This window comes from Uranotaenia lowii, chromosome 2, assembly GCF_029784155.1.
Source record: "Uranotaenia lowii strain MFRU-FL chromosome 2, ASM2978415v1, whole genome shotgun sequence".
NCBI classification, from domain to species: Eukaryota; Metazoa; Arthropoda; class Insecta; order Diptera; family Culicidae; genus Uranotaenia; species Uranotaenia lowii.
This window is the reverse complement of record NC_073692.1, coordinates 213,983,668-213,996,259: the sequence shown is the minus strand read 5'-3', so window position 1 is coordinate 213,996,259 and position 12,592 is coordinate 213,983,668. Positions and strand designations below refer to the sequence as shown.

Genomic DNA, 12,592 nt, shown 5'->3' with positions numbered 1-12,592 from the left:
ACTTAAAAAAACAATCCATTCAATTGGCCGCCAGTGATAAAAAATTCTCGATTTAAGAATCAGCTTTCGTAATTCATAAACCGCCAATATACATGCACTGGAGCATTGGGGAGCAGGATAGTATTGAAATATGTTAACATTACTCCTTTCCAGAGGTGCAAAGAGATCCCTACATGTAGCATGCAGCGCACGACTTTTAGCCGATTCTAACAGACCGACGTCAGCCACGAAAGAATCGTCTTGCAAAGTTGCAGACTGATTCTTTCTCCCTTATGTGCAGAACGTCGAACGTGTCTGCAAGTAAAAGCCAACCGCGCGGTAAAATCCTTTGACTGCACGTTCCGAAAATTACAAACGATTCTCCGAAGTTAGGAACAGTTGCAAACTTGCAAGCCCGAAGATAAAATCCCTTGAGCCGAACAGAAAGAATCATTTCCGAAGATAGCTACAGTCTGCAAGTTGCTTGCATGCAGCGCGATGATGCGATGTACGTTTGCAAACTTGCAAGTTACAGTTCTTGTGCGGTTCGATTTGATCCACCCCAACCCAACCTAAAACCGAACCGAATCCATGGCATGGTGTAAGAAAATGATAGGCCGAGGTGCCGTCGACTATCCATTCAGTTGCCGTTCAGCCAGCGAAGCGGCATGCCGTATGACAAGAGCAAGGACATGTTGAAGTTGTTGTTGTTGGTGCCTTCGTGTTCGTTTCGTTTTCTTCTAAGACGGATTCGAAAGGAAGTGGTGCCCAAATTTTATTTGAATTTTCAATTATCATACCAGGGTGATTGATATAAATCATCAAAGCAAATACAAGCAAATTTGTTTTGATTATAACTTTGTCATTTTACAAGTTATTTATAAACACAAAGTTGTTAATTAAAACTGATCCAAACTCTGTTGGAAAATCATCTATATTGTTTTATAACAGAGCTGCCTTAAAATTCTTTAAAGTTTCGTTCCGAAAAATTCAATCGATTCTCCAAAGGCAGGATCACTTGATTAGTAGGATCACAGATTAAATTGTGTGAATTTCAATTTTAGAATTCAGTTTCATTTGCTTAGACATGTATAAGAATCACGTCATCTTTACCAAGTTATCTACAGTTTTTACAGAAAGTTTTTACAGATCGGTACAAAACTCAATAGAAATTCAGTGCTTGCTCGTCGTCATTCCAACCTTGAACTCAAAAACTTCACACACTGTTTGATTCGAATCTTCTGTCAAAGTTTTATAACTTGTTTTTAATTAATTTCGCGTCCTGAACTAGAATTTTTGGTCAGATTTTGTCTATCGCATCCAGTATTACTGATAAGGCTTTTAAAAATCAGTGCTATGATAAATCAATTACTGTCTATATATTATTTTTTACTTCTTTGCTGAAGACTGTAAAGCGTTTTAAGTTATACTTTGAAAAATATCTATAATTCATTTTGGTATAAAATTTCATCAGAATTTCGTCTCAACAGAAGGAAGAAAAAATTTCTTTTACTTCAAAGCCAAAATTACTTGCAGTCTTCGTAGAAACTTAAATTTTAAAAATCTTACTCAACGGTTGCTATTTATCTCAGATATTACGAAACTGCTTATAAAAAGCTGGACGTTTCACGGTTAAACATATCCCGCTTTCGCCCATCAATCAGTCAATTGCATAATCTTCAAAATAAGAAGTATGGAAACTGAATAAATTATTGATTTATGTTTCAAAGTCAGCAACTTATGTACTTTTTATCAAAATAAATTGACTAAAGGATTAACATGAATGAACATTTTCATACAAATCGGAATTTTTTATTCAAGTTTTTAAAACTGTTTGCGTATCTTTCGTAACGAACTTTTGAAATCTGCCACTTTTAAGTTTAACTTCGCGAGAACTACTATGAAGAATTTTTGCAAAAGGCTTTGATAAGTATCTCAAATATCAAAATTTAAATAAAACAAGTCCAAAAAAGTAGATTTTCAAACAACTGCTGAATCACATATTTGAAAAACGCTGAATCACATTAAAAAAACGCTTTGATACGAAATATGAATTAATGGCATGAAATCAAATATCATCGCGTTTAAAGGTTGAAGTGACAGTGAGCACTTAGCTTATTTAATAGAACTATGAACGGTAATGTGTATCAACTCCATTTCATTTTACAACGGTGACCAAAAAAGGCACTCAGCTCGATCATTTTATGTTAACCTGATTTTCTTTGATTTTTCTTTTCAAGCTCCTTGAATTTGTGCATGTTGGCAACCCTGCTCTCAATACTGAATCTTTAATATGTGATTCTATTTTATCAAGTGATCCTATCCATGGAGAATGGATTGAATTTTTCGGGCCGCAGCTGTGTTATAAAACAATAAAGATGATTTTCCAACATTTTTAGGATAAGCTTTTATTAACACTTTTGTATTCATAAATAACTTGTAAGACGACAAAGTTATAATCAAAACAAACTAGTTTTTATTTGCTTTGATGATTTATCTTAAACACCCTAGAATGATCATTGAAAACTCAAATAAAATTTGGGCACCACTTCCTTTCGAATCCGTCTTAGAAGGAAACGAAACGAGCACGAAGGCACCAACAACAACAACAACTCCAACATGTCCTTACTTCTGTAGTACGGCGGCGCGCCGAGTGTTTTGCAGACAGCCATGTACATACGCTACACACGCACGCTTCGATGGCTGAACGGCAACTGAATTGATGGTCGGTGGCTGTGGCTCTTCGGCCTATCACTTTCTTTCTCCATGGATTCGGTTCGGTCGGTCCTAGGTTAGTGGAACGAATCCAACCGCACAAGAACGAGTCCACCGTCCTGTAACTTGTAAGTTGCAACTTGCAAATTTGCAAACGTACATCGCATCATCGCGCTGCATGCAAGCAACTTGCAGACTGTAGCTATCTTCGGAAATGATTCTTTCTGTTCGGCTCAAGGGATTTTATCTTCGGGCTTGCAAGTTTGAAATTTTCGTAACGTGCAGTCATCGCGACTTTTACTTGCAGACACGTTCGACGCTCTGCACGTAAGGGAAATAGAATCAGTCTGCAACTTTGCAAGATGATTTTTTCGGAGCTGACGTCGGGCTGTTAGAATCGGCACTGCATGTTTCATGATGGGATCTCTTTGCACCTCTGCTCCTTTCTAATTGTTTGAATTAAAAAAAGTCCACTTCCGAGTTATCTAAAAAAAAATATTTAAAATGGTTGAAAATAATAAAAGGTCATAATTCCCTCATTGTTGCCCGGAATCCATATTAGCTTGTTTTCTGTTACGCGTCTAAATTTTCCCGTGATCTGTTTCGGTCTGTCTAGAAATTCGTGTGCAAAACGCACAAAACATGCATTAGTATTGGTGGAAGTATGTTCAACGGACGACCTGGTTGAAATCGATCGAAGTCAATTGGAAAGAGACAGATGCCAACTGTCAAAATCCATTCCTACTTGTTTCGACCTATTTCAACCTGTTTCGACTGACTTCCATTGAACACACATACTGCTTCAATTCAATCTACCGGCAAACAACCCCGGCTAAGCTGTGCGTGTGTATGTAGCAAAAGCAACAACAAAAACATTCCTTCGATTCACCAGCAAACAACCAACGGCCAAGCTGCCCGGCTTTAGCAGCTGTGTATATGTAGCGTGTGTATGTAATAGCAGGCAGTAAGCAAAGCACAGTTCTCATTCAATGGGTTTCCCGTTCCTTCACTCCCGTTCCCTTTCCCGTTTCCATCATAACAAGGAACAAAGGAATGCATTGAAAGAAGGCCAAACGCCGGGAAGCCGCCGTTGTGCGTTTTTTTTTTGTGATTGATCGGTGACAGAAAGCCTATGACAAATATCCCTCATCCTGCATGAAGCGTGAATAGTACACTGGTTAAAATGCCGGACTGGCAAGACGCTTTGATTGGTAATTTGAGTTCGATTCTCTCTACGGCGCTGCGGTTTAAATTTTTATTTTCTTGTTTCTGGGATGAATTATCCAATAGGAAATAAATCCCATAAAATGTATTTCTTGTTTCGCTTGAATGTAGTGGTCATCATTTTGGTTTGGAGCCGAGTCCTTATGCCAGTTACGGTTTTTCAAACATATCGTTTTCGGCACAGTGCACATTTCAGCGCATTATCGGCACAGAGATATGCTAAATAGGCATTGGATTTTTGCAACCTCTTCTATGGGTGTGCTGATTAAGCTGTGTTCGACCTTTTTAACGAGACTTTTGGTTGCTTGGGAATGGTTCTTAATAAAATTCTACCCGCTCATTTTCATCATATTTCATTTTTTTTTCTTACTTTCTATCCGTTTATAAAGTTTCAAATTATTTAGATGTTTTTACTAAAAAGGACATCACTTTTAACCGATAAGGCCGATAAATCAAGTAACGAATATACGTTTTGAAATTTACTGTTTGATTATATTCCTCAGCTTAGGGCATAAATCTAGCAAAGAGAAATGAGTGTAACTATTTTTTAAGTTATGCATTGTAAAATTATAAGTTTAGAGCAAATAAACAAATTCAGACTCTAAGAATGAAGGAGCTAGAATGTGGAAATCCTGTATTTCTAACCTGTGTAGACGATTCATACCCATTGAAAACGTGAATCCACTGACGACGGTCAACAAATGGCGTCCATCAGGTGTAGTTGACAGCTTTCGCTAACGAAGCTTGATGAGCCCATTGATAACATGTGAATCCGTCTCTTGTAGATGGGCAAATTATTCTGAAAGTTAACAACTCCCGCCACCTTTAATGACACACTTGCAGACGATGGACATTTAGATGAGATTCGTTGATGTGATGCAAAGTGAATGGACCGTCATCAAAATGTTTCGGTGCAGATGTTTGGTTGGTTGCCGGCGATAAGAAAAAAAAAAGAAAGCACCGGTGAGCAACCGGTAGGTTGGAACGTTAAGTTCGAAATATTTATTGAGAACAAACTGCGAGACAAAGATGGTTCCATTTTGCTTTCGTCTGGTTTCCTCAACAAAGAAAGTGGGTGGCTCCGGTTCTGGAAAGTGCCAAGGAAAAAGTTCGCACCGACAAAAGACAATCTCGTGTCGCACTTGGCAATAAAACGGAGAAAAACGTGATGGCGCACCTTGTGCTTTAGTCGTCTCCTTTCTGCGTCTGATGTTCCAAAATACAGAAGCCCATCCATTTTCCGAACCACTATGACTCAATGTTTTGTTTCAATGAAAAAGTTTGCTAGAAAAAAATTGAGAGTAACTTTTGTTCAAGCAGCGTTGCCAAAGAAATGTTCCCCTCAGTACTGCATTTCAGTATTTTTTTAAATTACAATTTCAAACCTGCACCGGAAATTGACAAATGGTCCACCATGCGGCTCGACAGCACACACATTCTCCAGCGAGCCATCAGACATCACGAAATGAAAAATGAATGATTTAGCAGCAGCAGCAGCACCAACGACGGATCTGATGGACGGAAGATGGCAGCAGGTGAACATCACCTTCGGCCATCTGAACGACGAACCATGACGCTATCTGGTTCGCCAGCAAAATGAGACAATGTTAATGGAATTGCCGAAAGCAAATACAAAACTGAAGGGAAAAAACCAACCAACCAAACTCATTGGAGATCAGAAGAACGTAACAACAGGGAAAAACCCAGGTCCTGTTCAAAAAGCCCAAGTCCACGTGGCCATTATTAGAATTGGACTTCAGTTTCGAATCTTTTGTGTGCCATTTGATGAATGGATGGGAAATTTCACGCTCCTGCACTTGGGGAAGATTCATTCCAAAGTCATGAGAAATTTTTATTGTGACAAATGGCAAAAAATGGCTGCCGGGCGATATGGAACAAAGTCTGAGTCAGGTGTTATTTACTTTCTGAAATTTTGGGTAATAATGGCAAACTGGTAAACTTAAATTTGACAACGTATGGTGTTTCATAGTTCAAGTACATATGTACCTATATTCAAAAATGTTTTACCAATTGAATTGAAGAATAAGTAGCATAGCAGTTTCAAACACAGATTCTGACGCTCTTGTTTGGAACAAAGTGGCTCCAGAGAGTAAAAGAGTAATATACCGAATCTCTGGAGAAATGATTTTGGTTTTTGGACTCTCAGTTTAAGCATTAAAAATAATTTATATTACACATAAAAATATAATGAGGACAAATTTGTTAAATTCAAATGTATGACGCGAGAATGTTTTTATTTAGGGGCTCCAGAGAAAAAGCATGTTGATCTCCACATAGTAAGGTTTTGTTAATAAATAACGTAAAGTTCGTTAGGGGAGGCTTTACAAATTGTTTGAGGATTGTTCAACGATTAGTTTATTAGGTTTTTCCTTTTTTAATACTTTCTGTTTTTTGGAATATCATTCAAATTCTAGCGATTATGGATAGATTTTTTTTAACGATCAGTAGTACCTGCCGTATGAAAATTTTAACAAAGCTGAGTATGTAATACACGTAACCAGAAAAAAAATCTGTTAAGCTTAAAAACATTTATCGAATTTATATCAGCATATCACTATTCGACTGATGCTTCCACTCAAAACACATGAAAAAATATTTAAAATTTTTTTTATCTTTTCTAAACTACTAAATTTCCATAACACGTTTATTTGTTTTCTTAGCATCTTTTGTTGATCATAGTTTTATGAAACCTTGGGAAAAAATATGAAATTCCAAAAAATACGACTGATTGTTACGATAATTTTTCCAAAAAAAAAATTAAAATTGTTCGGATTTTTCCTGCGCGGATTCGTGCTGAAAATGTTCTGGAATCCTTATGCTAGAATGTGTTGATAAAATTAAAGATTGATAAAGTAATTTTCCACTGTTTTCATAAAATTTAAACTACATTCAAACTTGAACTATGTATTGAAAATCACACAAATAACTAGATACAATTGCCTTGACCAAAACTTATGCTAATTTAAAAATTTAATAACCCAAGCAATCAAAAGTTCGAATTACACATAAGGAACGAACTCATAAGTTCACATTAAGCTGTACACAAATTTTAATTTAGTGTCACAATTCTCTTTAGTAGTTTTCACTCTTATAGTTTTTCTTAACAACATAGCTTTTTTCAGAAATAATTCTTTATTGTATTTTCGTACATTTTACTTAGTACAATGAATTCAGTTCTTCTCACTAACGCTCACCAATGTCTTGAAAGTCTATACTTTGTTTATCTGTTGTACTTTAGAGAAGATTTAAAGGTTAAATTCACCTTGTTTCGAATTTCAACTTTGAAGTAGATTTAAAGGCTTTATTCTACTTGTTGCGAAGTTCAGCCTGTGTTTACATATACAAACATTGCATTCGAGAAATAGCAATGTGTAGTAAAAAAAATTCTAAAATTAAAAAAAAAACAAATACAAACAATAGACTAAAAAGACAAAAATCAACTAAAGAATGATGAAGCATGACAAATAAGCAAATATGACAAAAAAACAAAGATTATAAACAAAACAAGAATAGTGCAAAAATTCACCAAAAACATGAGAAAAATACAATAAAAAATTACTAAAAATGGTCGATAATTCACTAAAAATAACGTTAATGATAATAAAAATACTTATTTTGTAAAAATAAGAGGAAAAAATTTATGAAAAAAAAACGTTTGATTTTGGCAACACTAAATGTTTCCAAAATCGAACGGGGTCTGCAAATAATTACTCATAATAATTACTCATTTTTAAATATTTTTAAATCAGTAGTTCTTCATATTAAATCATAACATTTGAAGATACCTCCTAAATTTTTTAAAATGGAAACCTAAATTTTTGATGAATCCCTAAGTAACATTTTCGCATTTTCTCAAGAGTCTGGTAGATTTAGCTAAAGGTAGATTGAAGAAAGGCTTCAATTAAAAAAAACTTATTCTTTGCGCAAATCAAATCTAAAACATCATTGAGCATCGAAGAAAACAAATCAAACTTCCAGAAGTTGAAGTTAGAAATTTACATTTTACGGTTGTAAACTCGATCCAAATTTAAGATAAGAGTTTGAAATTTGACTGCAATATTAACTATGTTAAACAGTAGACAAAGAAATTAAATTTACTGCAGTTAAACGTGAAGATTGCTTGTTTCTTTACCTGCAAATATATTTCATAAATAATCAATTCCCTAATTAAAATTGTGTGGATTATTTTATTTTTTAATAAAGACATTTAATGAAACAAAACTATCAAAATGGTCTCAACTTTTACGTTATATTTGAGATTTTTAGCTGAAACTTTTAGAAACATGTAACAATCTAAAGTTTTAGTCTGCGATTTAAATTCCTCAACGGAATAGACATCTAGGTATTTTTATCTTGATTTTAATACTACGTGTTACTTACGTGCTGAATCTGAACCTGGATTTTGAATAAAAATTTTGAAACTGAATTCTGAATCTGCAATCAAAATTAGAATGTTGAATCTGTTTACGAATTCAATACAATTTCTGAATCTTATCAGAATGATAAATACAGAACTTGTTCGTTTTTTTTGCAACATTCGATTTTGTTAGTATTCGATTTTTGCACATGAGCCAACATCGAACGATTTTTTTTTGGAACGATATTACCTTACAGTTTTCGCTATAACAGGATCAATATAATTTAGACTAAAACCATAACACTTTTTAACATTCTTAATTGTTGATAAAAAATAACAACAAAAATAAAATTTAAAAAATATAAAGCTCTCAAAAATGGCAAAAACGATGAAAATTTCATTTAAAAAAATGGTTACAAACAAATGACTTAACATGACCTAAAATATCTAAAAAATGATAGAAAAAAAAAAATAGACTTACAAAATTAACATTATAAACAATCCAACAAATGTGCTAAATGCATCAAAAACATGATAAGATGAAATATAGAGTTCAAAAAATGGTTCAAAATTAACAAAAAATTATGGTAATGACAATAGAATTTTTTTTGTTTGTAGAAATAGTTGCCAAAATCGAAGGGAGTCTGCATGACCCAAGTTGTGAAATTTGTTTCATAAGCCTCAATCATGAATCTATGATTTAAATTTTGAAGTTTTGGGTTTCAATCTGTATTGGATTCCATATAAATTTCGAATGATGAATCTGAGTTTTCTGAGTTCTGAGTTTTGAACTCGTGATCGCCATTTCGAAAATTCAAGATCTTTGAATCTGATTATGAAACAAAAACGCAGGATGGTTTCAACGTTTCGAAAATCAAGAATCATTATTTGTAAGAAATGCGAAATCAAATATGGAGTAGGTTTTCGAAAAAACTTTTCATTTTGTTCTCACGTAATGCAAATAATAATTCAGTAACATGAAAGCTCAAAAGTTTATCTAAAATTGGGTTGAGCTGTGTTTTTTGCTCATATGTTTAAATTTCATTTGCAAATGCGTGGAAACAAAATTTTCAAGAAAAACGGAAATAGTGACATTCTTTGAAAAAATTTTCCCGTTTTTCCATACAAAATTTCAAATAAAACTCGGGTACCTAGACTAGGACAAGGACTAGGACAAGGACTAGGACAAGGACTAGGACAAGGACTAGGACAAGGACTAGGACAAGGACTAGGACAAGGACTAGGACAAGGACTAGGACAAGGACTAGGACAAGGACTAGGACAAGGACTAGGACAAGGACTAGGACAAGGACTAGGACAAGGACTAGGACAAGGACTAGGACATGGACTAGGACAAGGACTAGGACAAGGACTAGGACAAGGACTAGGACAAGGACTAGGACAAGGACTAGGACAAGGACTAGGACAAGGACTAGGACAAGGACTAGGACAAGGACTAGGACAAGGACTAGGACAAGGACTAGGACAAGGACAAGGACAAAGACTAGGACAAGGACAAGGACCAGGACTAGGACACAACTTTATCTCATTTAAAAAATTTGTAAAAATTCTTTCGTTCGTTTTGACCAAGAAAGAATCCTTTTAGACTATAGGGTATTTGAAATTTGAGAAAAGTTGCAATTCGACACACTCATTTACATCATTTTCGAAATCTTTGTTCAATAATTGTATGCAGCTCACAGTCTGTTTACTGAAATTTCGTTTCAAATGATGCACATTTTGTTTATAATTTTTTTCGTTTCAACCAAATGTATGTATTTTCTGATGCTTTTGTTGATCAGTTTGAAGCTATCAGTCCGTTGCGTGTGGATGAATGGACATTAGTGCGGTCCCAATTGGTCAAATTCTCTGGCTTCCAACTTCAATTCTAGCTCAGTCGGAAAACTCTAAGGCGATCCACAAAGACCTTAACTAGCATGAGGGTTTCTAGCATGAAGTACAAGTTTGCTGCTGAATAATGATAAAAAAGGTTCATGATTTTCGAACCTCGCCTTGGAGTTGTCCAATTTGAGTAAAATTTTGTACAATTCCTTATTGGAAGAACGAAAAAAAAATCTAAGAAATCGTATTTTGAATTTGATGCCAAATGACTTAAAAATGCATGGAATGTCGAGATCTGGAGTTATCAAAAAAAAAAAAATGTTGGTCAAAAATCCACTTTCTGGGACTGGTACTGCGTTTTTTCGAAAAACCGGTCGCTTTCCAAAAGTCCCAGAAAATCCATTTTTGCCAAAATATTTTTCGGGATAACACCAGATCTAGACGTTTCATGCATTTCTAAGTCATTTGGCATCAACATAAAAATTACGATTCTCCGGACTACCTTTTGTCCCCTCTTACACAATTTTTGAAATTTGAAATTTGATTTTGACAAAAAAAAATCGAGGTAAAGACCAGGTTCGACGTGTTATGCACTTTCAAGTCATTTGACATCAAAATTGAAATTTTTATAAAGTTGATAACAGCTAAATTTTTTAAGGCTTCTGGAACGCTCCCTAGATAGAACCACAAAAATTGAAGAGGACAAAACATTTCATAGCGGAATGTTTCCTCAAAACACTTGTGTTAAAGGTTTTTACTTATTCCTAGAATGTTTTTCCCGTGTTTTTGACTATTTTTCTCATCTTAATAATGTTTCTTTGTTTCATTCCAGCTGCTGCCACTGTTCGACGTAAAATCCATTCTACTGAAGGCAATCGCCGAACGCAAGCTTATCATCACCATTCCCTGGCTGGTGCAGTATCTGGCCATGCTGGATGGAATCAGCCTCCGGTTGGATTATTACAAAGAGCTTTTCGATATTTTGTACGAGCTTTACCTGCGAACAACGACTCGAGATCCTGGCCCGATTGAACGGAAGCTTCTGGTTACTCCCACTTCCAAATTCATCATCCGAGTTAGTCTGGGCTGGCTTTTTGAACAGCCTCACATTCCGGAGGAATACTATAGCTACCGCCAGGAGCGCAGAACTTTACTTCCGGTCGACGAAGGATTGCAAAATTTCAAAAAGATTGAACTGCTTGTCGATAAAAGCACCGCAGAAGATTTGGAACGGCATAGAAAAGCACTTGTATTGACGAAGGTAAACAATGACTCTGGCAAAGGAACGACGTCGACGTCGTGTTTCGAGCTTAAACCATTCCGAGATGAATCTATTGAAATCCAACCCCGGACACAAGAGGAGGGCTCTAAAAGTGATGCAATTTCATTAAACCCGGTCCTGGAAAGCATTCTCAATGCAGCCTGTCCATTCCTGGCCGATTTCCGGGTATCGATGATGCCCTCGAGGCTGGAGAAAACCGTCTCTCGATCCGGTCGTTATCGACACATCACAACAAAATACTCCGGTTCTACGACGATGGCCAGTGCCAAGCACAAACAGACCAACGACCAGCATCGACTTCTGGATGCTTTTCTCCAGTCGCAAAGCCTTTCGGTGCGCCGGACGGTAGAATTCATTATCGAACGAGCCTCATCGGCCGCCATCAAGGACTTCCAGATAGTGCATCTGATCCCGGCCAGGAAACAAGTAACGGAACAAATCGCCCAGCTAAGAGCAGATTCGACGGCCGCGGCTAGCAAACAAATTTATCTTCTCTGTTCCACGGCTCTGACCGAACTCAACAGCTCGTGGGACGCGAAAATCCCACCGATGCTCGCCAGAAGAATCAGGGTAAGAGTCGAGTGATTGTTATTGTTTTGATTTTGTTAATGCATTGTGTGCCTATGTTTACGTTGCAGGATGGATTCGATGCGTTGCTCCCAACCGAGACGCTTCATGCGGTGAAGGAAACTTGCGTGAAGGTTGCGATTGAACGATGCCTGGTCAAGTCCAATGAATGGCGCCAGACGCATATGACTGAAATTGGTGAGTGGGAGTTTTTATTTTTGAATTTATTAAATTTGGAGAACATTCACGGTGTCTCTGGGGGAAAACTTAATTTTTCGGATATTACTGTCGCTAATTTTTGCACCATTTGAAAGCTGAAATTTTTCCTTTTCATTAGAGCCCAAATTTGAAGTTTCCATCGGAAGGTCTTGACCTATTTTTGAAGTTTTTTTTTTTCGACCTTTTTAATGGTTTTCAAAGACAAAATCATACTCATCACTGTTAAAAAACTTGTCTTACCTTTAGCATCTTTCTAACTTCATATGTTAAAAACATCTAGCGTAACGTTTTATAAGGGCGAAACTGGCAAATGTAAACAAATCGAATTAACGGTCATTCTGGATGTACGCGGTTGCACTTTACTAAAATAAAATTTCTTGAAAAAT

The 12,592-nt window shown here is 36.0% G+C and overlaps 1 protein-coding gene across 1 annotated transcript in view; it reads left to right on the top strand.

Annotated features, from left to right (window-relative positions):
• LOC129744087 (protein disks lost) overlaps positions 1-12,592 on the top strand; it is an 819,210-nt gene that overhangs the window by 785,184 nt on the left and 21,434 nt on the right. Inside the window, exons 8-9 of the mRNA XM_055736446.1 lie at positions 10,971-11,990; positions 12,059-12,185. Of these exons, the coding sequence (XP_055592421.1) occupies positions 10,971-11,990; positions 12,059-12,185 (1,147 nt within the window). The remainder of the gene's footprint in view (positions 1-10,970; positions 11,991-12,058; positions 12,186-12,592) is intronic.